The sequence below is a fragment of the Pholcus phalangioides genome, unplaced genomic scaffold, assembly GCF_987345545.1.
Source record: "Pholcus phalangioides strain wild (caught in Gottingen) unplaced genomic scaffold, Ppha-v1.0 ptg000004l_1, whole genome shotgun sequence".
Taxonomy (NCBI): Eukaryota; Metazoa; Arthropoda; class Arachnida; order Araneae; family Pholcidae; genus Pholcus; species Pholcus phalangioides.
The window spans coordinates 42,158,100-42,185,622 of record NW_028301597.1 but is presented as its reverse complement, the minus strand read 5'-3'; the positions used below and the strand labels follow the sequence as shown (position 1 = coordinate 42,185,622).

At 36.0% G+C, this 27,523-nt stretch overlaps 1 protein-coding gene across 1 annotated transcript; it reads right to left on the bottom strand.

Moving 5' to 3' along the window:
* Window positions 1-807: 807 nt before the first annotated feature.
* Window positions 808-27,523, bottom strand: LOC149087601 (nose resistant to fluoxetine protein 6-like). Its single transcript, XM_089231920.1, has 13 exons — window positions 26,948-27,523; window positions 19,606-19,829; window positions 18,530-18,647; window positions 17,623-17,716; window positions 13,104-13,204; window positions 12,163-12,333; window positions 9,610-9,703; window positions 9,422-9,505; window positions 5,420-5,585; window positions 5,225-5,304; window positions 3,483-3,916; window positions 3,248-3,390; window positions 808-1,047 (listed from the first exon to the last, which is right to left on the bottom strand). Exons 1-13 carry the CDS (start codon window positions 27,261-27,263, stop codon window positions 808-810), a joined length of 2,265 nt encoding a protein of 754 aa, XP_089088046.1. The 5' UTR covers window positions 27,264-27,523.

The window sequence follows — 27,523 nt, the reverse complement described above, 5'->3', positions numbered from 1 at the left end:
ACAATTCCCCCCTCAAAAGGTCGCTCTTGCGTACGTTCATTTTGTTTCCAGCATAACTTGCTGTTGACGGTTTCAATGTGTTTTCGGGTGTTTATAGCTGTGTTTACACGTTCGCAAATAACCATCTGCTGAAAAATAATGGCGTTACGAAAACTATGTAAATAGTACCTTCTTATTTATTATTTATTACGTCAAATTCTCATCAGTAAATAGCCATTATCTTATATAAAAATTTAAATGATGGAATCTTCCTGTATGTCTCGGCAAATTCACGATGAACTTGGCACGCTAGCGACAGCACCGATATGTTGGCGATGTCACGACGCCAAAAGAGCCTTCGAGAAATTTCTTGACTTTTCTCTGTCTACAAAAGCCCCACCGCAGGAAAACTATGAGGAGTTTGTTGAGTTTCTTAAGGAGATAAGATCTCTTGTATGTAAAGGAGAAGTCACTCAGTGTTTTTAACGTGTTTCTTCAAAACCTCTGCTTGTAAATACGTGTAAATAGCTGTTCTTTGAAATAAATCTATGTTGTCCTCCGAACTGGGGGGCTTTGTGCTTTGTTATCTCAAGTGCTTGTGAAAGACTTTAATCGGAACAAAAAATATAACAAAAATAAGCTGGTGTAGGTTTACATATTCAAATTATAATTGAATTTTATTGATTCAAAAACTTTATTGCACTACACAACTTGTTATATATTTACAAAAAATTGGATTATATCCAAGGTGATGAAATAATTCAATGAATAAAATCAACATTTACAGGTGGATATTCTGGATTTAATTCCATATATACACGTTTAAGACTATAAATTTGACGTATTCATCTCTACGTCCGGTTTTTGTTGAACCTTTGTATCATTGATATATCTGTCCTTCTCTCCGTTTTCAAAGGCATGTTTTGTATTGTTCTGTTTTTCCGTTGCGGGATCTTCACGTTTCGCGAAAATAAGTTTCTCCATGAGCATGAATGGAGATTCAAATAGCTGAGTGTACACAAAGGCGGTCATGAAAGCGGTGACGACGAAAGCGACGTATAAGAAAGCCTATGCAGAGAAATAGAGGAAAATACATATGTTGCGGCGAAAATGAGATAAATAGGTTATTATGCATAATAAGCAATCGCCTCGGTAAGTTTCATCAGTTTTTCACTCTTACCAGCGAATATGCGTAATACCCAATCATCGTTAGTGAATTTGCGTACAAAAAATTTTATGCTTAATTATAATTTGATTAATTGATACATAATATCGGGATACGATCGCGAAATTAGTTGAATAAGAATTCATTATATCAGGGTACGATCATACAACTTGTTATCTTAGAGTTTATTTTCTCGAAGTACTAGTTAATTGTATTAAATGGAAGTCCGTTATATCGAGGTGAAATTTTATAATTTGTTAATCATATCGGGTTCTTCTGTAGAATTTATTAAATAGGAGTTTTTTTTTTTTTTTTTTTTGTTATATTAAGGTCTGATTGCATAGGAAAGAAATTTGTAAAAAAATTCGTTAAGTCAAAAAATTTGCTAAAAGAAAATTCGTTCGGGCTGCGATTTTAAAATCTGTTAAACGAGTAATCATTATATCGAGGTATGATCGACAAAAATGTTAAAAGAGATATCAATATATCGGGGGTGCGATCGTTATTATATCCTTCCTTAATAGGAGTTATTTCGGAAACTCATAACATCAGAATCCATTGGTCCAATGAACTCTGCTTTCCTCAGACCACATGGCATACTAAAAAAATCATTTATTTATTCATTCATCATCCCAACAAAGAAAAAACATCCAGTTACAGTTGGAGAAAGTGAAAAAAACAAAGTGAACAAAAAATAAATGAAATAATAATATCAAAATAACTACCTTAAAAAATGCATGAAGTAAACTAAAAAGCACATGCATCATCTTACGCCCCGATGGAGTAGAAGATAGAAAAACAATTTAAAGGACGAATATATATATAAAGTTATTGATTTTAGGTTAAATTAAAATCTAAAATCCAAAATTCGAGACGGCGCTCGTAGGTGCGCGGCCGATCACTATCGTGTCGTTGCCCATAATGAATCCTATTATGGCAATGGGATCAAAGCATCATATTTACGATTAAAAGGAATGGCGATTATACATAATAACCGACAAACGCGATGGATTTAGTACGTCTTATCATGTTTACCAACTACGGTTGTGTACCATGCATAATTATTGATAAAAGTGATAATTATGATTTTAAAATTTATTAAATTTACCAACTACGAAAATTGCATGAACTCCATTTACTATACTTATTGTATCTCGCGTACTGTAAAAGAGATAAATTTAGGAAAATTTATCAGATTTACAAAAATAGTTGTTATGGATAATAAGGGGTTACTGTGCGTTATATAATCAGATTCATCTCATTTATACTGTAACATATACAGGGTGGATACTATCAACCGTCCAATAATTGCACACGTAATTTCTTGTGAAAAACGAATAAGGGAAAAGTATTTTCAGTTTTTTTGATTTGACCATTAATTATGGAGTTATAACGCATTTAAAATTGCTGACGTCACTTTCGAATCCTGCCAAATTCACCGAACGTGCACCAAACGTGGAGTTTGACGTTTTTAAGCTGGTATCAATGCTGTCACCCCTGAAGGTGCTCAAGAAAGCTGAAGTGTGCAAACGAGGTTTTTTTCCTGTGCCCTTTCCTTTCCTCAAAAATTTTTGACTTAATATTCAAGGCAATAAAATTACCACATTTTGGCAAAAAAAAAAAGTGTCGATTTTGGGAAAATAATTTTTTTCCAATAGATCTCTTTTGGCTAACGCTTTACAAATGTGGTAGTAAATTTGCCAATATGGTGGGGCGAAGGTTAAAACGTAATAATAAGGTTAACATCAGTCTACACGAAGAGGGAAAAAGCTGTAATCGTGAAAGAAAATAACCAATCTTGGTTTCCGACGGAGTTGTTTAAATTAGTGGCAACCCTCTGCATGGGGAAACTTATTTTGGCTGGGTGTTTGGCGCGTTAGAAAACTGACACGCCACAAAATTTCAAAACGTTATAACTCCCTTAATATTCGTCCGATATTATAACGGAAAACGCTTTTCCGCATTAGTTTTTTTACAAGGAGAAACGTGTGTAATTATTGGGAGTTCGATAGCATATATCCACCCTGTATAACATCTGTAGATGGATTATTACAAAATATTATAGAACAATAGACATATAGCTTATTAACAAATCAATCTCACCACAACTCGATGCCGTGCTTCTATAGGTGCTCTCGAACTGTAGAAGTAGTAGACAATAATGTTGAGGTGAACAAGATATGTTGAGTAAGTCATTCGGCTGAACGGTGTGAAAACCCTCATACTCAGAAACTTCGCCATAATTCCTGGAAAACACCGTTATTTATGAATTTACATAATTTTGACACTGGATTTTGAAAATTTTGTATCTTACATGCGTTTTTAAATTCGACGTTACCTCCGTTTCCAGTGAAACACGTGAGAGTCACCCAAGAGAGCGCCCCCGACCAAGCAATTTTACTTCCGACGGCATACAGTACTGATTCCGTCATAGTAGCTTTCACTGCGACGTTCCATTTGTACACGCTGTAAATCACAGCTAGTCCAAATGCTACGGATGTCACCCATCCAGCGATGTTCAACAGCAAAGGGACTTTCATTTTAGGCTTGGCGTACATCACGTATCCTGTCGCCATTCCAATGCAGTAAGTTATGGCGTGGACGTGTGACCTGTAGTAACCTTTCTCGGTTATTGCGAAAATGTCCGTTGGGCGTTTGAAAGACGTCAACACAACTGTTGGCGGTAGTTGGTAATAAATTTGGTTGGCTATCACAACTACCACGCTCATCACTGTACAGAATGCAAGTACAAAGAGACCGAACTTTGGCCGCCTAAGAAGAAACAAATAAGACATGTTTCGATCAGTGAAGTAATAATATAAATCATACGATGCGAATTTTTAGAACTGATGCTTTTAATGTCAAGAAGATCATCTATATCCGGGGTCTCCAACCTTCAGAAACCGTGGGCCAAATGGAAATTGCCCATGAAACCCCCTGAACCCTCATACCGAGGTATTTATAATTGTAAGAATAATCCGCACTCAGATTTGCAATGACTTACTCATGTAATTTACAGTGAAATCTTGAAAGAGAGCAAATAGTACCTCGAGTTGAATTAGGGCAAACATAATTGAAGACTCTTGTTTGTTCTAAAATGATTTATTGTTATTTATTTTATTATTTACCAATTTTGATTTGCTCTGAAATCCCTTTTTCTCACCAATTCCGGAAAAGTTTCTGGTTAATTACTAATAAATTAAATTTATCATGATTGATTTTAATCGGAAATAACTTTAAAGGACTTTTCAATTATTTATTTCAGCAATTCTGAAATCCTTTCAATCTCAATATATTTTGAAATCATATCTTTCAGTAATTATGCAATTATCAATTTATTAATTGTGAAATAATTTCCACATCACAAATTAAGAAATTATTTCAGTTATTGATTCAAAAGTTATTTTTCAAATTCTCAGGTTACTTCGAAAAATTTTGAATTTACTTATTTCTTAATTCCGAAATTATTTTCATTAACTCCGGAATTATTTTTTTTATTAATTCCAAAATTATTTATTCATCAATTCCGAAATTTATTTAATTTATTTTATGTTGGAACTATTTCTTTCATATTTATTCTGGAATTATTCGTCTTTCAATGTTTTCTAAAAATGATCGGCTGAACACAATAAATAGATCCGAGAGCCAAATGTGAAACGCGGGTAATGATTTGAAGACCCCTGATCTTCAGGAGCACCCTATCAAGGGTGCTTAACATATTTTCTGCGTGCGGACTATTTCATATTTTGGAACATGTAGCGGGCAACTTGAGCTGGAAGTGTACCACGAGCACTTGAGAGAGTCAGGGGTTCTTAACCAAGGGTTCTTGAAGACATTTCAGGGGTTGGGTGGTTTCTCTTGAGCGTGGATTGGAAAACAACTCATAGGTTTCACATTGCCGTATACTGAATATTATTTCGTAAAGTTTCCGTATAACGCAGAAGGTAAAGAACCCCTCAGTAAAGTAGAAATGAACCACCGAAAACCAACTTTAACCGACCATCACTATGCCGTGGGTGGGGTTCGAACCCAGGTTCTCTGTAATGCAGTCGGAATGATATTACATAGTATCCGACTCACTTTTTGATAGGTATCAGGACAATCAATGCGAATATGTACAACTGCATGTCAGCTCCAACGTACCAAAGCCATACTAAACACTGAAAAGAAGAGATTAATGGAAAATGCTAATCACTTTAACTACAAAAAATAAATCAAATAATTGTTCTTTTTGAATTAGAATATCGAGTGATTGATAATGTAGCAGTTGCTTACCATATTTGGGGCCGGTAACCAATTATTTATGAACAATACGTTGGCCCACCAATATTGGAAACACTTCTGTTGCTGCTTTATGACATGCTCCTTCCACAAGGGACCGTCACTGATTCGCGGAAACAAAAAGAATCCTATTGTGAGGAACAGCACCGCTGGTCCGAGCCTGCGAAATTAAAATAAAATAAAACAAGGTAAGTAATAAGTGCTAATATCGCCGTGCTCAGATTTAGGGATTTATATTGCACCTATAAGATACATTCTGAGGAAACAGATAGCTTCAAATAATGAATTTCGTCAATGTCGTTTGAAAGAGCAGTTATTCAAAATCCAAAAACTTTCATTTTCATCTCTACAATAGAGACAAAGATGATACATAATGATACATAATAGCTAGATGATACATAATACCTAAAAATGATACATGATAAAGATGATACATAGAGATAGTTAGTGCTGTAGTGGTGGGTTGGTAAGATACAGAGTTAGAGATGGGAAGAGTTCAGGGTACATGGGCTCAAACCTACCCACTTCTAGATAATTACACTTTTGCCGTTGTGGTGGTCGCGTGGTTATAGTGACGGACTCGCCATGCGAGGATCCGGGTTCGAACCCCACAGTGGTGGTCGGCTGAAGTTGGTTTTCTGTGGTTCCCAACTTCAAGGCGCAAATGCGAGCCGATCTCCCCGTTAAATAGGCTCGCCACAGAGAGCAACAGTCCTACAACGATAAATCATTCAATCATAACACTTCACTCATAGTTAGAAAAACTGGTGGCAGATGGCAGCACTACACATAACAAGCATTACAGAGAAACAAAAAAACTTCACGTCAGGTTTCATTACACGTACACGCACATTCCCGAATGCACCGATTCGTTGGGGGTTCCGCGGGGGGGAGGGGTGTGGGCGGGGTGCATGTGTGATGTAGCAGTAGTAGGTAGGGCCTCCAAAAAATGGCTCGGGGATCCATGATGTTCTTAAGTCAGCCACCTCGTTGGGCAATTTGCCTGTTGTGGCGTTGTATTTGTATTGTATTGCATTTGTAATAACTAGAAGTGAAGGCATTGCCAATTAAATAAAACGATTTCATCGAACTAAGTTTAAAAATTAAATGTTTGAATGTGCGTTTTCTGAAGAGATTTATGTTTTTTTTTTCTTTTGCTTTTCACTTCACCAGAAACATGGTCTCAAGAATTTTTCAAAACATCGATATGAAACTCTCTCACCGTATTTTAAACAATCCTAACTGTGGAATGAGCTAAAAACTTAGCAATATGTTAAAAAACTTTCTTAATTTCCATGATATCGAATTCAGACTATTAAGTATTTTAATGAAAACTGTGTATTTTTTCACACCTGTAAACATATGTTGAAAAAAGTTTTCATACCATTCTGAAGTTTTTAGTTCATTGCAAAGAAAAATGTCATAGCGATAATCCGTGTGAAGAACATGATGATACAAACAGTAGTTTTCAGTGTGAAAATATGCTAATTACAAATATATACAGGGCGATTATAATTGAAATTCCCGTACTCTTTTAGTAGCTTTTCTCCAAAACTACTCATCCGAACACAACATATCTTAATGAGACCATCGAGGATAGATTTATGACATAAAAAAATAGATAAATTTTCGACCAACAGGTTAAAAAGTGAAGCTTTTTTGTTGGATTTTCCTTTTTCCCATGGAACATATAGCGTATTCACAAGGCTTCGATGGAATACCTCCATCACAACAGGCGCTTCATAGTGTCGATGAACTGAAACTACTCAGACCTATATAGCGCCTGTTCTGGTGGACGTATTCCATTGAAACTTGGTACGGCATGTACGCTATACGTACATACATACACAAATTAGAAGGAACTTTCACGAGAACTCAACGACTTAAAAACGTATTCAACTAAGCAAACTTTTAATCAAATATTAAATACAAGAAAGAAATATACATCGTCCAGAAAATAAAGTTCGTAAGCTTTAACTAAATTAGAAATAATGAATCAGAAATTGAAAAATTTTCAAGGGAGTAGAGACACAGTTCAGGCACAGATGAATCCTGTTTCTTCCTTCTTAGTCAATAGTAATTAGGGGGGGGGGGATTTCAAAGATCTGGACACATGCAATTTTTGACAAAATATTTTAGAAAATGTATTTTGATAAAATAATTTAGTAAAATTAAATATATCTTAATAAAAAATATCAAAAAAATTGATACTCGTGCATGTGCACTGAATATAGCAAACCATAGAACCAACCTGCCAAATATTTCTAAGAAACCTACATGGCAGATGAAATTTTATAGAGATTGAAATTATAATGAATGCAATTCAAAAAGCAATAAAATCCCCACAAGCCATGATCAACGAAGTAAAGCTGAAGTGATAATGGAACCTGAGGAGAAATGGAAATGTATATCGTAAGAGAAAAAGAACGTTATTTTCCGAATGATATTCTCGGCACAATAAGAACTGGCAAGAAAAAAACTATGTATTACCGAAGCAAAGGAAAAAGAAGGTCATGTGTCTAAACTAGAGGTGGTCCGATTAATCACTCAATTGTTAATCGCAGTTAAAAATATCAGTTGAGTAAATCGACTCGCGATCAATTCGATTAAAGTTTTGATTAAAAGTTTGTGAATTAACTTGATTTTTTTTAAACCGATTAGATGTCATAAAAACATGTTTTATGCAGAACATTTTTAATAATGTTTAAAAATATTTGAATCAATATTTTGATCAAATTAGATTCAATGAAAACTGATTACTTCATTTTCAAATTGAGTTTGATACAAGTGTAGGTGTAATTGTGAAAGGAGTATTAAAAGACTACCAAAATTTATTGCCTCAACTATGAACAGCATTTTTTTGTATTCTTGGAAGCAGCAGCTCATCTCACGAGCACTATGTGCCACGCATCGCTTAACTGTTCTGTAACTGTGCCACGCGTCACTCAAATGATTCGTAAATATGCCAAGAATCGCTTAAGTAATCTGGGAATGTGCCGCCAGTAACTTGAGTGATGTAGAACCGCACTGGGTGCCGCTTCAGTGCTTTAAAACTGTGCCACATGTCACTCAAGCGATCTCTAAACGTGTAACGGATCGCTTAAGTGTTCTGCAACTGTGTCACGGGTCACTTAAGTGATGTGTGAATGTGCCACAGGCCTACTAGAGTGATCTTAAAATGTGCAACGGGCCGCTTAAATGCGCTGGAATTGTGCCGCGGGATACTTAATCTATCTGCAAATGTTCCGTTTAGTTTATTTTTACAAAATTCTGTTTGAGGGTGTGGGACACATTAGATAACCCCCAGGGACACATTTGGTCCGTAAGCCATGGGTTTAGCATATACGACTTAAATGGTGGGTCGCAATGAATTTCTCAAAAAGAAATTTTGAGTCGAGTTCTTAGCACTCAAATAGCACTGGAATTAACAGAAATTGTTTATAATAACATATGCAGGTATTTTCTTTCTTAATTTTAATTTTTTTAAATTCTTTTTGAATTAAAAACATAAATTTTTGATCGTCCAGGTGCTCCCAGCGCATACGTCTCTGATCCGACCAATACGCGTAAGGGCAGAGCTGACAAGGGGGAATGATGGGCCAGAGTTTTGCCGACTAGGGGAGGGGGTTCAAAAATAGCTAAAAATTTGCTCACGTAATACTTGAACGGCCTCTTAAACACTTAAAATTTTTAATCGATTCCCAGGCCTTGTCCAAAGGAATAGCTACACTACACCATAACATCAAGCTTCGAATTCCGTTTGAAATATAAAAAAAAATTAATAAATAAATAAAAATACAGAAAGAGAGAGAGATGGTCGTAGTATATATATACATATAATACCACCATGGCCATATTACCATCAGACACCTTAGTAATGTTATCAAAATTTCACTTGGTGATCACTGAATTTTTTCATAATAAAAAAGCAAAAATTAAAAAACTGATTTTACTTATATTTTTATAGCAAGGGAAAAAAAATGTCCATTGACTTACCTCAAAGCTCTTCTGAAAATATAAAGGAAAACATTTATGTTCTCTTCTTTGCTTCTCATTCTACCGTACATGAGAATTACCCCACTGAAAAACACAATGTCCAACATTTAAAATTATATTGAAGTTCGAATGCAGAAAATTATTTTTTGTAGAAAATACTCTCTGATCAATTGTTATTTTGTTTTTACCTGATGAAGAAAAACGTTTCTACCGTTGGATATCCATTCAAAATAATTTGGAAAGACAGGCTTGTCATCACATTTTTCACATGAAATCCACTGCCTGGAATACACAAATATATAAATATGCACGTATATTATTATATATTATCGTATTTCTACGTTTTAGTGGCATTCCGTAAAAATCGTGGCACACCAACTTTTTGAATGTCGGAGTCTTGTCCATTTCTGGCATGCAGGGAAAGCGAGGTTCAACAAGAATCGCATGCATAGGCAACGGAACCTAGGGGCTGAGCTCCCCCCCCCCCCCAATAACGTCTGAAACACATACATTGCACCTTCGCTCTCCTGCGTACGCGCTTGAGTCCCGTATATACAGGACGACCAGCAACTTTCAGCCCCCGCCCCCAATATTCTATTCATGTCGGCCCCCCTGATCACATAATACATTCAGAAGACTGATATCAATATACCAATACCAAATAGCAAATTAATTCATGAATCAGAATAAAATTATAGCACATATTTACTGCAGCAAACCAGGGCTATATAATAATTACTGTTTCGTGACGCGTTGCATTGGGTACCAGCTGACGTCATTGCACTGATAGAACACAGTGCGGTACGCCCACTTTGCTACCTAGTTAATTACGATAATTTGCAATAGCTGATATACTGCCCATTTCACTGAATTCTTCCCAAAATTATCTTTTCGATTATTTTTTTTCAATAATATATTTATTTATTGGCTTGCTTCGTTCAACCAAGAAAAATAAAAATTGCATTTGCTTATGCGGTAACTTCCATTAAGTATATTTTTCTCGTACCTATTACAGTTCACGGTCGTCACGGTAAATCATATGACCTCATATGATTTATCGTATTCCTACTTTTAGGAAAGGAATTTTTCGTACACATTTTTATTATTTAGCTCCGAAATTATATAATTCACTACCACTGGAAATACAAAATATACCCACACACGCGGCATTTAAAAAGTCATTATTCAAATTATTAATTTCTGTGTATGTTTTTTCGTTCTTGATTTTTTATCTTTACGTATTTTTTTATTTGACAGTGATAATTGTGTGTCTTTTATGTTGTATATGTGCCTTTTTTTTTATGTTTCTGTTCATGTCGTATGCTTTATATATTTTATTCATTAATTATCATGTAAAGTTTCAACCATCCGTACAGGCATCACAGCCTCTGGATGATAAATAAGTTTTTTTATACTAATCTAAATCTCTGTATATTGGAAATGAATAAATTTGATTTAATTTCAATCACGTACATCAACTTTTATTGGGTTTGTTGAAAGCGTACTCGAGACAGATAATTCAAATTATCTTTTGATTTTTTTTTAGAATTTTTAATTATCTTTCCAGTTTTCATGTGAATTATGCGTGTAAACCTTTAAGAAGTGTTGACTTCGCGCTATTATCAATGAAACTTCACCATAAAAAGACGTGGGGACTATATGATTATAAACAAATGTTTTAAGTTATTAAGTTATTATTATTATTTTGAATGACAATATTAAAATATATTATAACGCACTAACTTTTCCTTGGATATAATTCATTTCTTAACTTATAAACCATAAAACGATTATAAAAATACTACATGCGCGTGCCAGTGACTGACGCTAAAACAATACTATAACAAGAAATCTCTTACTTGAAATGGTGAAATAGTCAAGTAAAATTTAAAATAAATCACGTCAATTCAGTATGTTTTCTGTGCTGATTTTGTTTGCTACAAAATGTCATTACTCAGCAGCTTCGAGACCACTCCCACTGAACTAAAGCGGCGAGCGCTACTTCAAGCGATGAAACGGCTCATAGCACTGGTAGCAAACGGTGTTTTTGCGTAGAAATTTGATAATGATTACAGAAGTTGAGCATTTGCACATTCATTCCTCTAACCCAGTGGTTCTCAACCGGGACACCGCTGAAAATAGGTCTCCGCTATAGAAATTATATACCAGAAAGAGCTCCGCGAGTCAAAAAAGGTTGTCTAACCCATTTATCTTCAGCTTTATACAAATAGAGATATTGCAATGTGCAATTTCAGAAATTGAAGAAGCATGTTGTCGCTTTTGTATTACAATATCATGTATTGCAGTGCAATAATATAATTTTCTGTTCTGCTTGTTTAAATTTTTATCACATGATCAACGAATACAAGAACAATCCGTCTACAAATTTTCCCATTTACCTCATCTAATTAATCTAAGAAAGGAATATAATATATCCAAGATTCGCAATAAACAAAAATTTAAGGTATCAAAAGCAAACGTGGTATCGTCAACGTAGTTCGTAATACACTAAAGATCCTAAAGTTCAAAGAACAGACGAGGTTCAAATCAGCCGATTGAATCGATTCTTAGAGTCCACATATTCAAGAATTTTCCGGAATTTGTGACTCAATTTCCCGACATGTTAATCTCCTTCGATGCTTCCCAGCATGCCGGCTAATGCGGGGAATAGGGTATATATGAAATGCTGATCTATTTGCATCATCATTGTTATCAAGTTGAAGGGAAAAGAAAATTCTTACTCATAAATTCAGGTTGGAGAGCATTATAGGTATGATTCAGTATGACCCATAGAATGGTGAAGGATTTCATCCCGTGAAATATTTTGATTGAATCCGGATTTTCATCCTTCTTGAGCAATCTTTTAGTGTTGAGCAGAAAAGAGAAACACAGTAGGAAATTCACAATACTTCCTGAAAAGTACAAATATAAAATATATGTTAGATAAATCCAGTGTGATAGGACGTATGACTTAAAAAATTAAGGTTATGCAACTTATAACAAACTTTTAGCTTCAAGTTCATTTCCAAATGTGTTAGATTTGAGTTTTTTCATGAGTAGATTAGCATTTTCGTCTATAAAGCTACATAACAGTTTGTGAAAATTAGCTACATAAACTTACTCTGATGATGCCAAAGGTAAGCCTTGGGTAGGAATGTAATGGCGAGTCTTTCAGGGAATCATATACGTAAGTGGGTCCAAAATTACGAGAAACGAACACTAGTTTCTGAATATGTGTGTCTATTCTATTTCTTTCGATAATTTTTGTCGCACCACAGCCATTTTCTGCACACGACGGAGAGCCAATTAGCCGTTACCTACAATCTATTGCCGATTGCGAACGACAGCGTTTCACATTCTGCCTTTTTATAGTAACCGAGAGGTCGGTGCTCAAACCCCTCGGTGTGAGACTTCCTGCCATAGAAATCGTTTTCTGTGGTCATTTTGTCATCGTTTCAGGCCCGTATCGGAAAAGTTCCTGACAAGGACCAATGGGGGTATCGAATACGTGACAAATCTAAATCGACATCCGTTTGCACTTTAGGCGCGTATCTTATCGACCTGGGTTTCCACACCCACGAGTGTTTATTGTGATGAAATTAAGAAATTTTGATTTCAAACTGATTTTTTTTTTTACATTATTGAAGTTTCAAATTCTAAAATCCATTAAAAACATCCTGACCTGCATTTCTTTTCCGACTTTCTCCATCAGGCTTAGCATTATAGTAAAAATCTATTGCCGTTCCAGCTGCTGCATAAAACAATATGAGCAATATCAATACCCTGAGATAGAAAAATGAATATTTTTTTATCACTTATACATTCAGAAAATTTTTTTAAATATTTTCGCAAACTATGAATTCAATAAGTTTTAATTGAGTAAACATAAACATTTAACAAATCTTTGGTATATAAAGTATCTAGAAGGCATTTCTCAAATGAAAAAACCTACCTTCAGCAATAATTACTTTAAAAAGCCTACCTTCAGCAATAATTACTTGAAAAAGCCTACGAGACATAGCTGAAATGTAGAAAATACAAACAAAACAGCCGGAAATAAATGAGACTATCATTCATAAAAAAAAAAACCCATTGGAACTTATCCCGCATTACGAATGAACCTTATTGAGCCTGGTTTTATCCCAATACTTCCCGAGTTTATTGTGAGTGATCTTCACAAATAATTTTTGAATGTTCGTATAGTCAAAATTTTTGCTCCTTACCAGCCTTGTTCAAAGATGTCGTCCCCCAAAAATTATGAAAAAAAAAAATAGGTGCATTGATCGCTCCCACAAACACATAAAAACAAATACAAATACAACGCCACAACAGGCAAATTGCCCAACGAGGTGGCTGGCTTAAGAACATCATGGATCCCCGAGCCCCTACCTACTACTTCTACACCACACATGCACCCCCCCCCCGCGGAACCCCCCAACGAATCGGTACATGCGGGAATGTGCGTGTACGTGTAGTGCAACCTGACGTAAAGTTTGTTTCTGTGTAATGCTTATGTGTAGTGCTGTCATCTGCCCCCAGTTTTACTAACTATGAGTGAAGTGTTATGGTTGAATGATTTACCGTTGTAGGACTGTTGCTCTCTGTGGCGAGACTTTTTAACGGGGAGATCGGCTCGCATTTGCGCCTTGAAGTTGGGAACCACAGAAAACCAACTTCAGCCGACCACCACTGTGGGGTTCGAACCCGGATCCTCGCATCACGAGTCCGGCACTATAACCACTCGACCACCACAGCGGTAAACAAAAAGTAAGCGGTGGTACGCAAATATTAAAGCCGCAAAAAATATTAAAAATGACAATAGCTGGCTACTCATCCCCTCTCACGCTTCTTGGGATGTCTACAAATAAACTTCTTTCCTCTTTCTTTTTCCCAGCTTATTTGTTCTAGAAACTAGTTTTTCTTTCTCTTTCTTTGCCCGTGATGCATCTTGTCATTTGTTGTTTGAATCACATCACTGTAACATTCTAGGGTTGCGGAACTTTTTTATTCATTCTTGGCCTCAATTGGCATTCAAAATATTAATATTCAATTTTTTTTTGGGTGACCAATAATAATTCCGCCGGATTTCTTAGAATTTTTCTTCATATATAAATGAGTAGACTCAGTTGTCATTTTTTCAAACCTTCTTTTTGTATAGACGTCACCTTTGCACCCTTTCTTTGTTAGTCACATGGATATAAGAAGCTTGGTTATACACGATTTTTTTCCCCTAAAACGATGCTGGTCATTCGAAACTACATGGTTACCCTCGATCTTTCTTTCTTTCAAATCAAGCATAACTTCGCTCTGGGTTATTTACTACCGAGAGTATTGCACCGGAAGTGTGAATGCATGGTTCTAACAGGTGGAGTGCGTATTCAATATAGTATTACGTCTGATTTTTCGGTGCTGCCATTTATTTATATTTCAGAAGTGAAGTGAGTAATGAGTAGTGAAGTGTAGGGAATGAATATTTATAACGGGTTAGGCCTGTTGCTCTCTGTGGCGGGACTTTTTAACAGGGACATCGGCCCGCATTCGTGGGTTGTCCCCAATCCACTTACCCAGTTATCATTAAAAGGGAATTGAGAACATTTTAGAGAGTTTGAATGTTGCAACGATTCAGGGATGGTTTGAGAGACGGCTTTGTTAGATCTTCTTCTTTAGTAGGAACTATGTGAGCTAGTTTTAAACCCCGCGCGGCAATACCCTCACAGCAACGCTACTGCTATTACTTATACATACATAACTACGCCTCGTACACATTCCTCGATGGAATTTCTAACGAGTCAGTACATACTGGAAAAAGTAGTCTGAGTATGTGAGTAGCTCCAAACGCATTTATGTTAACAGAGTTGTGCTCATTTCGTTTTCTTGCTGGTGCTGCTATATTTTCAAGTGAAGATGGAATTGTTTGAATTTTTCATGTTATATGAGAATCATGTTGAAGGTCTGCCGGTTCTCTGCGGAGAGAATTTTTCGAATGAAAGACCACCTCGTAATTGTGTGTCCAAGTTGGAAAACGGCAGAAAACAAATTTCAGTCGACCTTCACAGTGGCGGCAACTGGGTTCGTACCTGGATCTCTACAATGAGAGTCCAGTACAAGATGCCCACATAATCAAGCATATCAACAGAACAGACGGTTCACACATATCCTATTAGTATCCCGGTGGATATTGTTCCCTTATAATTTAGTCGCGCAAAACCTCTTGAATTCTGTAGTGTTTCTTAACGCTCCATGATTCAAAAGTGCACAACCAAATCCATAGATTTATATTAATTTGTGCTTTTATCAATGATTTTCATCATACTTTCTTCTCTTGTTTTTAATCTCTATAAATATCTTTTTTATTGTTATGGAGAATGGGAAAAATGGAAGATGTAGTGTTATTATTTTTTGTGATTATTATTTATTACACTCATTCTTCATACACACACACGCGTAAATACTCCCTATTCATATGTGACCCACACGTAAAAACAAACACTACACAGTCACTAATTACTCTTATTAATTATTATATGTTTCAGCGAGGCTGAAAGTTGTATTTTTATATATATATTTTGAAATAAACAAATTCACACTTGCACACACTATTTCACCCCATTTATTGATGTAACCCCACCTGGAACACCTCCCAAACTAATTGATGGCCGTAATTAGAAACCCCCATTGAGTAACATGTGAAAAAAATAATCCCTCATTTGTGGACATTTTCTCTGTTCCCCATGCTCATGAGTTATACCATTCGGCGGCAAATAAAATCAAGAAATTGAATTCAAGATCTCAGAACTCTCAACTCATAATTTCAGCAGAAATTCAAATTTCATCAAATTCCAGATTTCTATCATGATCGTGTTTCGACATGAAACCTTGCTGCTCTCCCTTCCCTAGTCCCTTCTCCTCTTCCCCCCCCCCCCAGGGGTGAGTCACCATTTTCGCGCGTTTTCATCGAGAGGAGCAGCTGGTAAGCCGCAACCTAAGCACCATTGCGACGTCAGCTGCCTCCAGAATGCTACTTCTCCGATATCATAAACTCCACGCTGGTCAACCGCTACCCGAGTACCATTGCGATGTCAGCCGCCTCCAGAATATCAAAAACACCACGCTGGTCATCTTCTATAATGAATACCACACTGTCTTCCTCGGTTACGCAGCTTCCACCTCATCGCGACTAGAACTGTCTTCCTCCGATATGCCGCGTCCATGATAATGAACCCCAATGAATTCTGACGGTCAACCAGATCTTCCGTCGTCGATCATGCTCTTATCCTGGACCGTAAGTAAATTAACTCTAATCCTCTGACAAAACATATGTTCCGCCCAAGTAATGTCATTACCCTCCCCCATCCCGACAACTACACTATCATGCGATTTGTAAAGAAACTGTAAAAGGTGTAAAATTTTTTTTGTCTGTATAATTCAATAAGGGGCCCCTAAGTTTCATACCAAGTGTTTTATTGTTTTTGCTCATTGTACATTAAAATTTTCAATATTTAAATCTCACATTATTTGGACTCCTGGTGTCAATGGTTAGTTGAGATTGTGTTTTTTTTTGTTGTTGTAAGTTTTTCAGCTATAACGAACCTGGGTGCTTTGAATAATACCCCTCCCCTCTCTTCACGGCCAACCCTAGTTAAATTTCTAAATAAGTTATATAGTAAACGTTAACAACTAATCTAAATAAGCTATATAACATTATTGTTAAAATGAAAATCTATGGCGTTTTCCCTCTTCCAATAAAGAATGGATACGTATTTTGAGATCGTTTCTCACGAACAAATAACTAGCCAAGCATAAAACTTTGAGAGAAGCACACGCAGAAATGATTCAAGGACATGTTGATGAATGACATAAAATCAACGTGAATTCACCAAAACGCAATTCATCATGGCTAACTTCAGCTTCCAGACGATACCCACACCAACTACGAAGTCGCTACTTACGCTGCTAATTTGAACAGTCCAGTTAAACGATCGAGACGACTGCCAGATATGATGAAACATAGTAATCGCACTGGACGTTTGTTTCTGAGTCCTTCCTAATTGTGAATGTTCCTCTTAAAATGTTACTGCTGGTATTATTAAATGTTATTTGAATTATGATTATCGCCCCATAATTATAAAATATTATGAGTTCTGAAAACTAAAGTTAGTTGTAAAAAATCAGACCAAGAAAGAGTTTGTGAACCCACTTACATTGCCACGATCTCGTAGTTACTTATTGGCATGGGTTCTTTCACGGAGCAGCTTACAACAGTGGATTCCCATCCAAGTTTTAGAGACTCCAAAGCTGAAGGAAAAATACCACAAAAATGAATGCAAATTATATCATAATTGTTTCGTTTCAGTTGTTATAATTTCATAACATTACAGTTCACTTTTCAATCTCGTTAAAACATACTGATTTATCGAATGATATTTGTTTTCATACTGATGATATTGGCGAATTTTTGAAATAATTATGCGCTCGTAGCGGATCTTTTACCGCCTCTCACTACGATAAGATATAACTTTAAACTGTTTTCGTTTCCCAGAAGCAAATCATTACTTTAAATGAGAATTTGGCAATATCAGTATTTGTTCCTAATATGCAAAGAAAGACGTTCTCTTCACTTGAAAAAACAATACAAACGGAAAGGTGTGTGAAGAGAAATTGATATTTTTTAGGAAAAGAACACTTCTCTGTACCTTCACGGGGACTAGAACCCTAGTCTCTCGTATGTCGGATGAGTGCTCTACCACCAAGCTATTAGCAGAACGTTGCCGCTGTCCATAGCACGGAGCCATTCAGCATATAGCCTATATACATACGCAACAAAGAGAGATTGTTCGATCTGCTTTCGTAACTTAGTGGTAGAGCACTGATCCCTGGTTCGAGTTCCCGTGAGGGCATTTTCCTTTCCTAAAAAAAATAACAATATCTCTTCATACAGGTAGTTTTCCATATATATTTTATTTTGTTCCCAATGTTTAAAATTCATTTTTTGTATTCAAAATTTGCATCTAGAAAACAATTCAGGGATTAACTTTTGGACAACGATAAGAGTGAAAATTCTGTATATGATGGAAGATTTATGTTTGCTCAAAATCATAATAAACTCACCGGTATTTGCAAAATTCTCAACATCTTTCTCCGAGCAAGATGATGGTATGCACAGTGCTCCTCTGAATATGAAATACACGTAAAATGGATGAATCAACCATAGCAATCGTCGTAACAACTACATGGGGAAAAATATTATAAAGGAAACGTTATAATTCAACTTTCAAGACTCAATTCAGAAAAGTTGCCTATATCGACGTATAACGATATACAATCCGATCCGATAAAGTCGGGAAGAAAAAGTGAAAGTGTTCGTTAAGCTATTTTTATAAATGTTTTATTCCTCGAAATGTTACATTTCACATCATTTTCAATTACGCTAATTCTATAACTCATGGCTTAATACATTTTTACGGTAAATTATTTAATTATTTATTTACTTTATAATTCCTTATATATACGTAGCATTTTTCTTGATAAAATTTTTCATAAACCAAAACACAAGTTTCCTGAAGCATGAAATGCTTCTAAAACATCTTTGAAATTGAGCAAAATCGTTATTCCTAGCTTTGGTTAGGATGTTCCAATTCGAAGAAAGTAATTCTGTTCTCACGGGCTCCGAATTGCCTCCTTTTATGACAAAATCTGAACCATTGTGTCTTCTTTCCAAAAGTATATCATAAGTTGTATGGGTGTCGGAGCACTAGCTACAGCCACTTATCTAGAAACTTCCTCAATCTTAAGAACCTGAGATATGGTATTGTGATTCAGCTTTTCATTAGGGTAGATCAAGCATTTGGGACAAAAATCGTGTCCTAAAACTATGAATATGATCAAAGATATTATCTTCTCAATTTAACTGAAGATACTCATGGCAAAGCCGTAAACCATTCAGCGTAAATGTGCCATGTTTCGGTAATGAAAGTTGAACAGATTCATACCTAAATATTGATACAGAACATTAATTATAACGCTTAGTACATACCTGAGAGCAATTTCTTTCCTACGCATGAAGTCAATAGTTCTCTACCCTCCCCTTTTCTATCTTTTTGAAAAAAAATAATTTACTGATCCGGAGTGAATTTTTAAATTAATTACATTGAAAGTTGTTGAAACACCGGAATACAAGAGCTTACTCGTTCATCATCGATATGTTCGCTTGCTTCGAGTAACGCGCTGACATTGAGGCTTGTCAAATCCCTGTCAAAGCTGGAAAATTTCATCGGCGATACACGGACATTGCAATATTTTCCTTGAAACCTTTCTTTCACTTTCACGGACAAGCACCCGTCGTAATCACCGAAGCCTACCAAAGTCCCGGATAGAATACCAGATGGAGGCCGACTCGAGGAATCTGCCACTATAAGTGAATAGATAGAAAAAGAAAACAGTGGAATTATAAACAATTTTCAAAGTGCGTGTCAATTTGATTTTTTTTAAATACTTTTTTGTGGAACATTTTGGTTTCCTATCAAAAAATCGTTAATAAGAATTAAAATTTTTCTTAGCATATCGAAATACAATCATAACACATTGAAATGCACGTAATTCAGATGCGAAATTCAGAATGAAATATTTGATTAAAACTCTTTTTTTAATTGTGTTTGACCCTAATATAGCGATATTCAACGTTTCAGACATTGCGGGCCAAATATAAACATTCCATTAAGTCCGTGGCCCACGCGGGATTTATAATTGTAAGGAATTGTAATCTGGATTCACCAGAACAACTATGTTGATGTCTTAAAGTATTGGTCAAACACAGCCCCGACTTAAACATGGCCTTAAATAATTGAAGATTTTTTTATTTTCGCTGAAATAATTTCTTTAACTAAAATATCAACTAGATTGATAAAATTAAATTCATTCTTTCACAGATTATTTCATTCGAATATTATTAGAAACTATTTCTTTTACTCATTTTGGAATTAATTTGAATAATTCTGATCTTACTTCATTCATTAATTTTGAGAAATTGTTTCTTCCGGTAATTCTGAAATTTCAAAATCACTGATTCTGAAATTATGTTTGTCACTATATCTTGAATCATTTCAGTCACTAATTCTTGGAATTATTTAATCTAATATGTATGGTAGGTATATGTACGTATATACATGGTGAACTCGACCTATTCTGCCAAACGAAAAGGGGTGATAGACCAGCCCAAATATGACATGAAACACTCCACCAACCCAGTTTTATCTCAAAATGTTTTCGAGTTACGGTGGGTAATCGATTATGGAAAAACAGCGCCAAGTCTGGAACAAAAAAAAGAAAAAAAAAAGAAAACAGAATTCGTGAAGTTTTGGAAAGACCTATACGGAAACTAAACACACATATGGGAAGAAAAAAAAAATGCTTATAAGGTGACATAAATTTCATTGAAATATCTGGTTTTAATGGCGAGCTAGCAAGCGCCGAAAGATTGGGGAAGTTCAAAATCAAATTGTCGCCAAAATTTTTAATCGCCAATTCTGCAAACGCTGTTCTAGCTACAATCGGTCAAATTTGCCAAAAACTTGTTAATTTCATCAGCTTTCTTTCGAAAGAGCTTACAGTAAACCACACTCGTTTTCTTGTTCAGGAGAAATTCGGTCTTTTGTTTACAATACCGTTTGTCCGTTTGTCGAAGTAGATATTCGACGAAAATTCAGAATTGGTGGTTACAGAGTTTGGGGAGAATTTGATTTTGCACAAAATTCCTATAACGTGGCATTACCTCTATTTACAGGATATCCGTATTTAATGGCGAGCTACAAGCGCTGAGAGATCGGTAAAGTGAAAAATCGAAAAAACCTACTAAAATTACTTCGACGAACGCATATTTCAATGACGTATTGAAAACAAGCGACTGAACTAGATGGCTCTAATTTGGTTTATTCTAGGTTTTTTCGAAAGCTGGTGGAATGGAAAAGTTTTTGGCGAATTTGACCGATTATAGCTGGAAGGGTGTTTGCAGAATTGGCGATTGAAAATTTGGCGGTAATTCAATTTTGAACTTTTCTAATCTTTCATCACTTGCAGCTCGCCATTAAATCATATATTTCGATGGAATTGGTGTCACCTTATAGCATTTTTACTGCTCTTTCCAAATATGTGCTTAGTATGCGTGTAGGGTTTGAGAAAGTTCACAAATCATTGTTTTTCAGACTTCGTGCATTTTTTTTTCCATAATCGATTACCCACCATTACTCGAAAACTATTTGAGATAGGACAGGGTTGGTGGAGTGTTTGATGATCCACTTGAGCTCGTCTATCACCCCCCTTTCGTTTGGCAGATTAGGTTGGATTCACTCTGAATATAACCTAACATGCATGATTTGGCGAAATATATGCTATGTGTAAAAATATATCATGCGCAATTTTTTTTTCTCGGCATTCTTTTTGTAATGGGCTGCAAATATGCAAATGAAGGTATGCCCAAGGGTGATGTTCGTTCTTTATCTATATATCTATTCCATTTAATAACATAATATTATTATGAATATTACTTTGAATTGCTACATACAGAGTACGACAGTTATATTTTTATAAACCCCCCCCCCCCCCAAACATTTTTTTATTTACCCCAAAAAAAGTTGTGTAGTATAAATTTATATCTTTTCTTACCTTTCTAAACACTTTAAGCCACATTGATGAAATATTTCGACTCCATAAAAGCCTCTTATTTCAGCTTTGACAAGCCTAGATATTTTGAAAAGCCGATTTTACAATGAAACACTTTTCCTCATACATCTTATTTTGCATGTGTTGAAAATCAGAAGAAAGCGAATTTTTAATCAAAAATTTACGCCATATTTCATTGAGGGGTTTAGCGAATTCTGATGTGCTTTTTAAAAAGTGCTAATTTGTTCTCCAATTTTCTATTTTTCCCACGCACGTTTTTAGACAATTTATTTGGTTGTTAGGGCTTCAAATTTTGTATTTGTATCGTTTATAATGTGTTGGAGGTTTCGCGCTTATCCACCCTTAGTTCTCTCTCTATTCCGCGCATGTAATCTCTTTACTGATTCCTCAACGTTCCAATGGTTGAAACCTTGTTTACTAACTGCCAAGTGAAAATAATGCGATGACTAATGAGACCTCGGAGAATCTCACAATCAAAAACCTTTTTGCTGTAACAAAACAACGTGACAAGAGTTTGTTACGCAACAAGCCAATGAGTCTGAAACACCAACTACGGTGCATAAAAAAAGTTTCTAGCACGAGAGGGACGATATACATGTAAACCATCTATACGTCATTTTGAGAATTTCATCTGTAAAAAAATTCAACGGAAATAAGCGTCAGTAGACAGCTACGCTGATGATCTACTGATGATAGGAGTACCTTTCAATGATGCATCATACACATTATACGAGATTGGTATGCATAGTACTCTCAAGACTATGGGGGTTTGTCCAACACAGCCACAGTGGGATATTCATGGCATATGACCTACAGATTTGTTTGTGACCTCTCAATAGAACCATTCACAATTCAATATCCACTTCGGAGACACAAGCAACATACGACCGACCAATAACCAATCACAGCCCCGGTGAATCATCTAGCGAAGGTTGTTTACAGCCTCTCACCTTTCACAGAGCAGGCGGCAGAGATCTGAATGACTCTCATCAATCCAATAGAAATTTACCTATCACGGGGCAAGAGTAATTCAAACAATATCGAAAAGAATTTCCATATGGTTTGATCTGGTACTGATCGGCGTAATGGATTCATAGTGGCAATATCTATATGACATCGCAGGTGCGTGTAGTGCTGACGGTTCGCAGATGTTGGTTGCTGGTGAATAGATTTGCTCTAGAGTCATCTATCTCGGACGTATTTTTTGCATGCTGCAAAAGTACTCTTTTTCAGCGTTAGGGCATTTCATGCCTTCTGAGGTTATTGTAAATAAATAAATTAAAATTAACGATGAAAAAAGAAACGCAATAATCCCACAAAAGTTTTATTCCAAACCGTGATCCGATTACGTGGATACTGGAAAGCAAGCGTAACAGCATATCTACGAGAATGATATAAAATCATTCATCATGAGATAATAGTCTATCTTCTCAGATTTAAAAAGTTCCAAGATCTCAGGCAATCTGTCATGCACTTGTGCGGGATGGAAGATACCTATTTCGCAACGAAGTGGACGTTGGCGGTTCCTTACATATTTGGGAACCAAAAACATGAAATCGACACGACAGAAGAAAAAAGAGGTTATCAAATAGAAATGGTGTTCACCGGTACAGTAGTACTCACAAAATTAGTTGAAGAAAATATACACTGGTTACAAACAAATACATGGAACAAGAACTCACGAAAACTGAAGAAATAAAAGATGGTCTGCTTTCCTATTTAAAAACAATATTTAACCATTGAAATGTGGATCATTCTAAATGTCTATTTCTGTGCTCCTGCTCTCAACGTTCTACGACTTCTGAGATTTTGTGGCCATAGGAGAAGAGAGAGTGGAGATTTCTCATGAAATTCAGTTTTCATTAAAAAATGTGTCGCACCTGTGACCTTTGATGTGATACGGAAATCTTTGAATGATGATAAATTCATTGAATATAAAGGATAGTTTACTTGTTTCGAAAATGATTACCGGTGAACATTGTGTCACCAGACTACTATGACGTCTTGCGACGAGAAGAAATAAGGGAAACGCAGAAAAAATTAAATAAATAAACGATAACCGTAAAAAAAAAAATCAAACTTTTCAGTCACTGATTGAATAATAGCGAGATTTATCCAACAGTTTGGGGAAAAAGATTGTCTTGTGCCGAATTTCAGCCTTGTGTGCTCACGCATAAACAGCAAGACAAAGCCATGGCAAGTCATGGCAAAAATTGGTTCAGTCAGCACAACGATCCAGCCTATATGGCTTTTTGTTCGACAGTCAAAATGATAATTGTTTCCCATCAATCCTGTCGCCAGATCTCATTGCGCGTGACTCCTGTTGCCATCGACAAATAATATCTAAAATGTAAGTGATTCCTGCGTGAGGATGAGGTAAGAAAATCATATATAGGTTTTAAAAAGTATTCCAGAGACTAATAATTTCAGGATTGTTTCCAGAAGTAAGGGAAACGCTGTGCACTGAATCTAGACTAGTATACAAAGTTCATAGGCAACATGTATGTCATTTTACTGACGAACTGATTGACGAAAATTTTACTGATTCTAGAGGCGTACTCACAATTAGAAAAAAGTATCCAAATATTGTGTAGCACTCAAATATATGTCATTTGTGATGCAAGGGGTTGTGCAGTCAATGAAATAAAAAAAAAAGAACATTTATGCAGTCTTCGTATGCCCAAAATCCCAGTTAGAAAGTTGCAGCTCTGTCTCGCCTGATGCCACCTAAAAAATTTCACGTTTCTAAGAGCGATATTCACTGTTATATTTGAATTCAAAAAATCGGATGAAAGTTGGGTAATTGCATTTATTTTAATTAATTGAATTTTTTTAGTTGGCATCAGGAGAGACAGGGCACTAATTTTTAATTGAAATTTTTAGGCAGGCGGGGACTGTATGTTATGGAAGTTATTTTTATTTTTATAACCATACAACCCCACGCAACATGAATAACGTACCTGAGTAATATTTGGATCCTTTTTCTTAATCGGAAATATGCTTCTATAATCAATGGTTAACCAGAAAAATATCATATACGTCCTGTTACCTATGTACCCTGTATATGATTCTGAAGTGAAATTGACCGTTTTTTGGTACACAGTAAACACTACACAAACTGCCGCTGGTCAGATTCAAAGAGAGAGAAAGAGAGAGCCTCGATTACTTCCCCGACTATTGCTGGATGATTTCCCAAGATTCTGGAAAGAATTCTCGATTGCACAAGATTCTTGATTCCTACCAACTATTGCTTGGCGATTATACGGTTTTCCCGAATTTTTTGCCAACCATGACTGAACGATTACACTTAAATTGCACAAAGCTATTGTACTTTATTACTCTTTAAAAACAAGGGACCCCCCCCCCTTTGTTTCCGGACACATACATGCCTGTGAACACTTCGATATATCCATGAGGAGATGTGAAGGATAAGAGTGGGAAGAGGGAGTAAGAAGCATTTTCCGTTAGTTTTTATGCTATTTTCTCCAAATTTTTCCTCCATTTTTTCTATAAATTCAAATATCTCAGTGAATATTGCACTTAGACATGTATAATTTCTTTTGTTGGCATCGGGGGGGGGGCATAGGGCAACATCTTCCTGATTGGGTTTTCGAGCACAGGGTGTTCGTGGGAAAAGTTAATATTTTAATAACTAAACAATCCCGCAATCCCTTACAACATGAATGACATACCTGAGGTTCACACGTCATTTGGATATTTTTCCTAAATGGAAGTATGCCTCTAGCATCAACGATCCGCCAGTAATTTGCGGTTCGAGGAGTTACCTTAACACCCATTATATAAAATGGATTTTCTCTGTGTGTCTCTGGTTTATACAAATCTGTTTAATTTTGACCGGCCATCGGAAAATTTTGCATATATATATATATATTACCATTTTTCGCAAGCAGTGTCTTAAGACATTCGGTTTACTGTACAATGGTTTGCCTCTTTTTCAATCCTCCCCAGTATATGGATGAAACCCGGGCAATGCTGGGCATTTCCTGTTAGTGTATAATATTCGCAATTTGGAAAACTTACGTATCTCTCCAACCTTCAAAAGTGGCGTTTCATATTTTGCTTCTCCCTACGCATATATGTTATGCACACGTACGCTATTTACGCTATTATTAATTAAATGATGAAAGTAATAAAAAAGAAGAAGAGGAAATTTATTTGACCATAAGAGAGAGGACATAGACTTGGACTACAGAGACTACAGAGGGACATAGACTTGGTTGAAGGGGTGCAGAGAAGAGCTACGCGTGTCCTTATTGGCACACGGGGTTTGATTTATGAAGGGAGACTTCATTTTTTGAATATGTTTACATTGGATGAACGCAAGTGTCGAGGAGATATGACCGAAGTGTTCAAAATTTTCAATGGGATGGATAGGATGGACCATGAACTTTTAGTACACCGCCAATCGACTGCTTTTACAAGGGGACACTAGTATCGATTGGTGAGGGACAATGCAAGGTTATGGTGTCGCAGGGAATTTTTCTCTAATAGGGTTGTTAATAAATGGAATAGCTTACCCCCGGAGGTAGTAAATTGTAACACAATTGACACGTTTAAAAAGAAATATGATAAACATGTTGGGGTAAATCGAGAAGCTATCCATTCGTAAATTAAGACAACCATAAGTATTCTTTATGGGCATTGTGTAATATTTTGCCATGTGTATATATTTGTTTATGATTTGTGTTAATTGGATTTTTAAATGGGTTGCTGTGTTTTTGAAATATATGGCATCCATATTTTATGGGCATCTCTTTCTCAGCCACCACGTTGGGCATTTTACCTGTTGTGGCGTTGTATTTGTATTTGTATTTGAAATAATATACTCACTTTTATAAGCCCAGAACTTTCTAGCAGCTAATCCTCTGACCATGTAGGCAACATCATTCAAACACTTTTGGGAAATGTTCGATGACACGTTGCTATCAATGATATTAAGCAGCAAGTTCCGGAGAGCGTTCGTCGTTGCTCTGTGCACCAGTTTCTCTGCGTTCTTCCACCTCTCTATAGCGCGCATCTCCAATTCCATTTGTAGATCGGTCCCATTGTACGAAACGGTGGCAGAATCGTATTCCGAGATACATGCTACACACGAAACTAAACCACACAGGAATATGAGAAACAGCCATACCCGATCCAGCACCATATCTCCGTTATATTCCCCCGGGTGTGAGAATATTCAGGTTCCTAAACAAACAAAATTTTGTCCATCCTATCGCTCTCTTTATATACGAATCAATTATCTACGCTTTCATCCTAAAAACGATGTTTTTCGAAATTATTCTGGACGGGGGGTAAACATACATTTTCTCTTACACGTCACTCATTTCCCAGTAATTTGAAATTCAAAGTGTATCTTGAACTAGCTTTCGTACCATTTTACGGCAGTGAAATCTTCATGTATTC

Bases quoted from the DNA above. Each gene is read 5' to 3' on its own strand.
- LOC149087601 (XM_089231920.1), bottom strand. From the start codon at position 27,263: ATGGTGCTGGATCGGGTATGGCTGTTTCTCATATTCCTGTGTGGTTTA. The intron at 18,648-19,605 runs GTAAGCTCTTGT...TTCCCCATGTAG, and splicing joins AACATATCGATGATGAACGA to TTGTTACGACGATTGCTATG. The intron at 12,334-13,103 runs GTCAGGATGTTT...TGTACTTTTCAG, and splicing joins AAGTCGGAAAAGAAATGCAG to GAAGTATTGTGAATTTCCTA.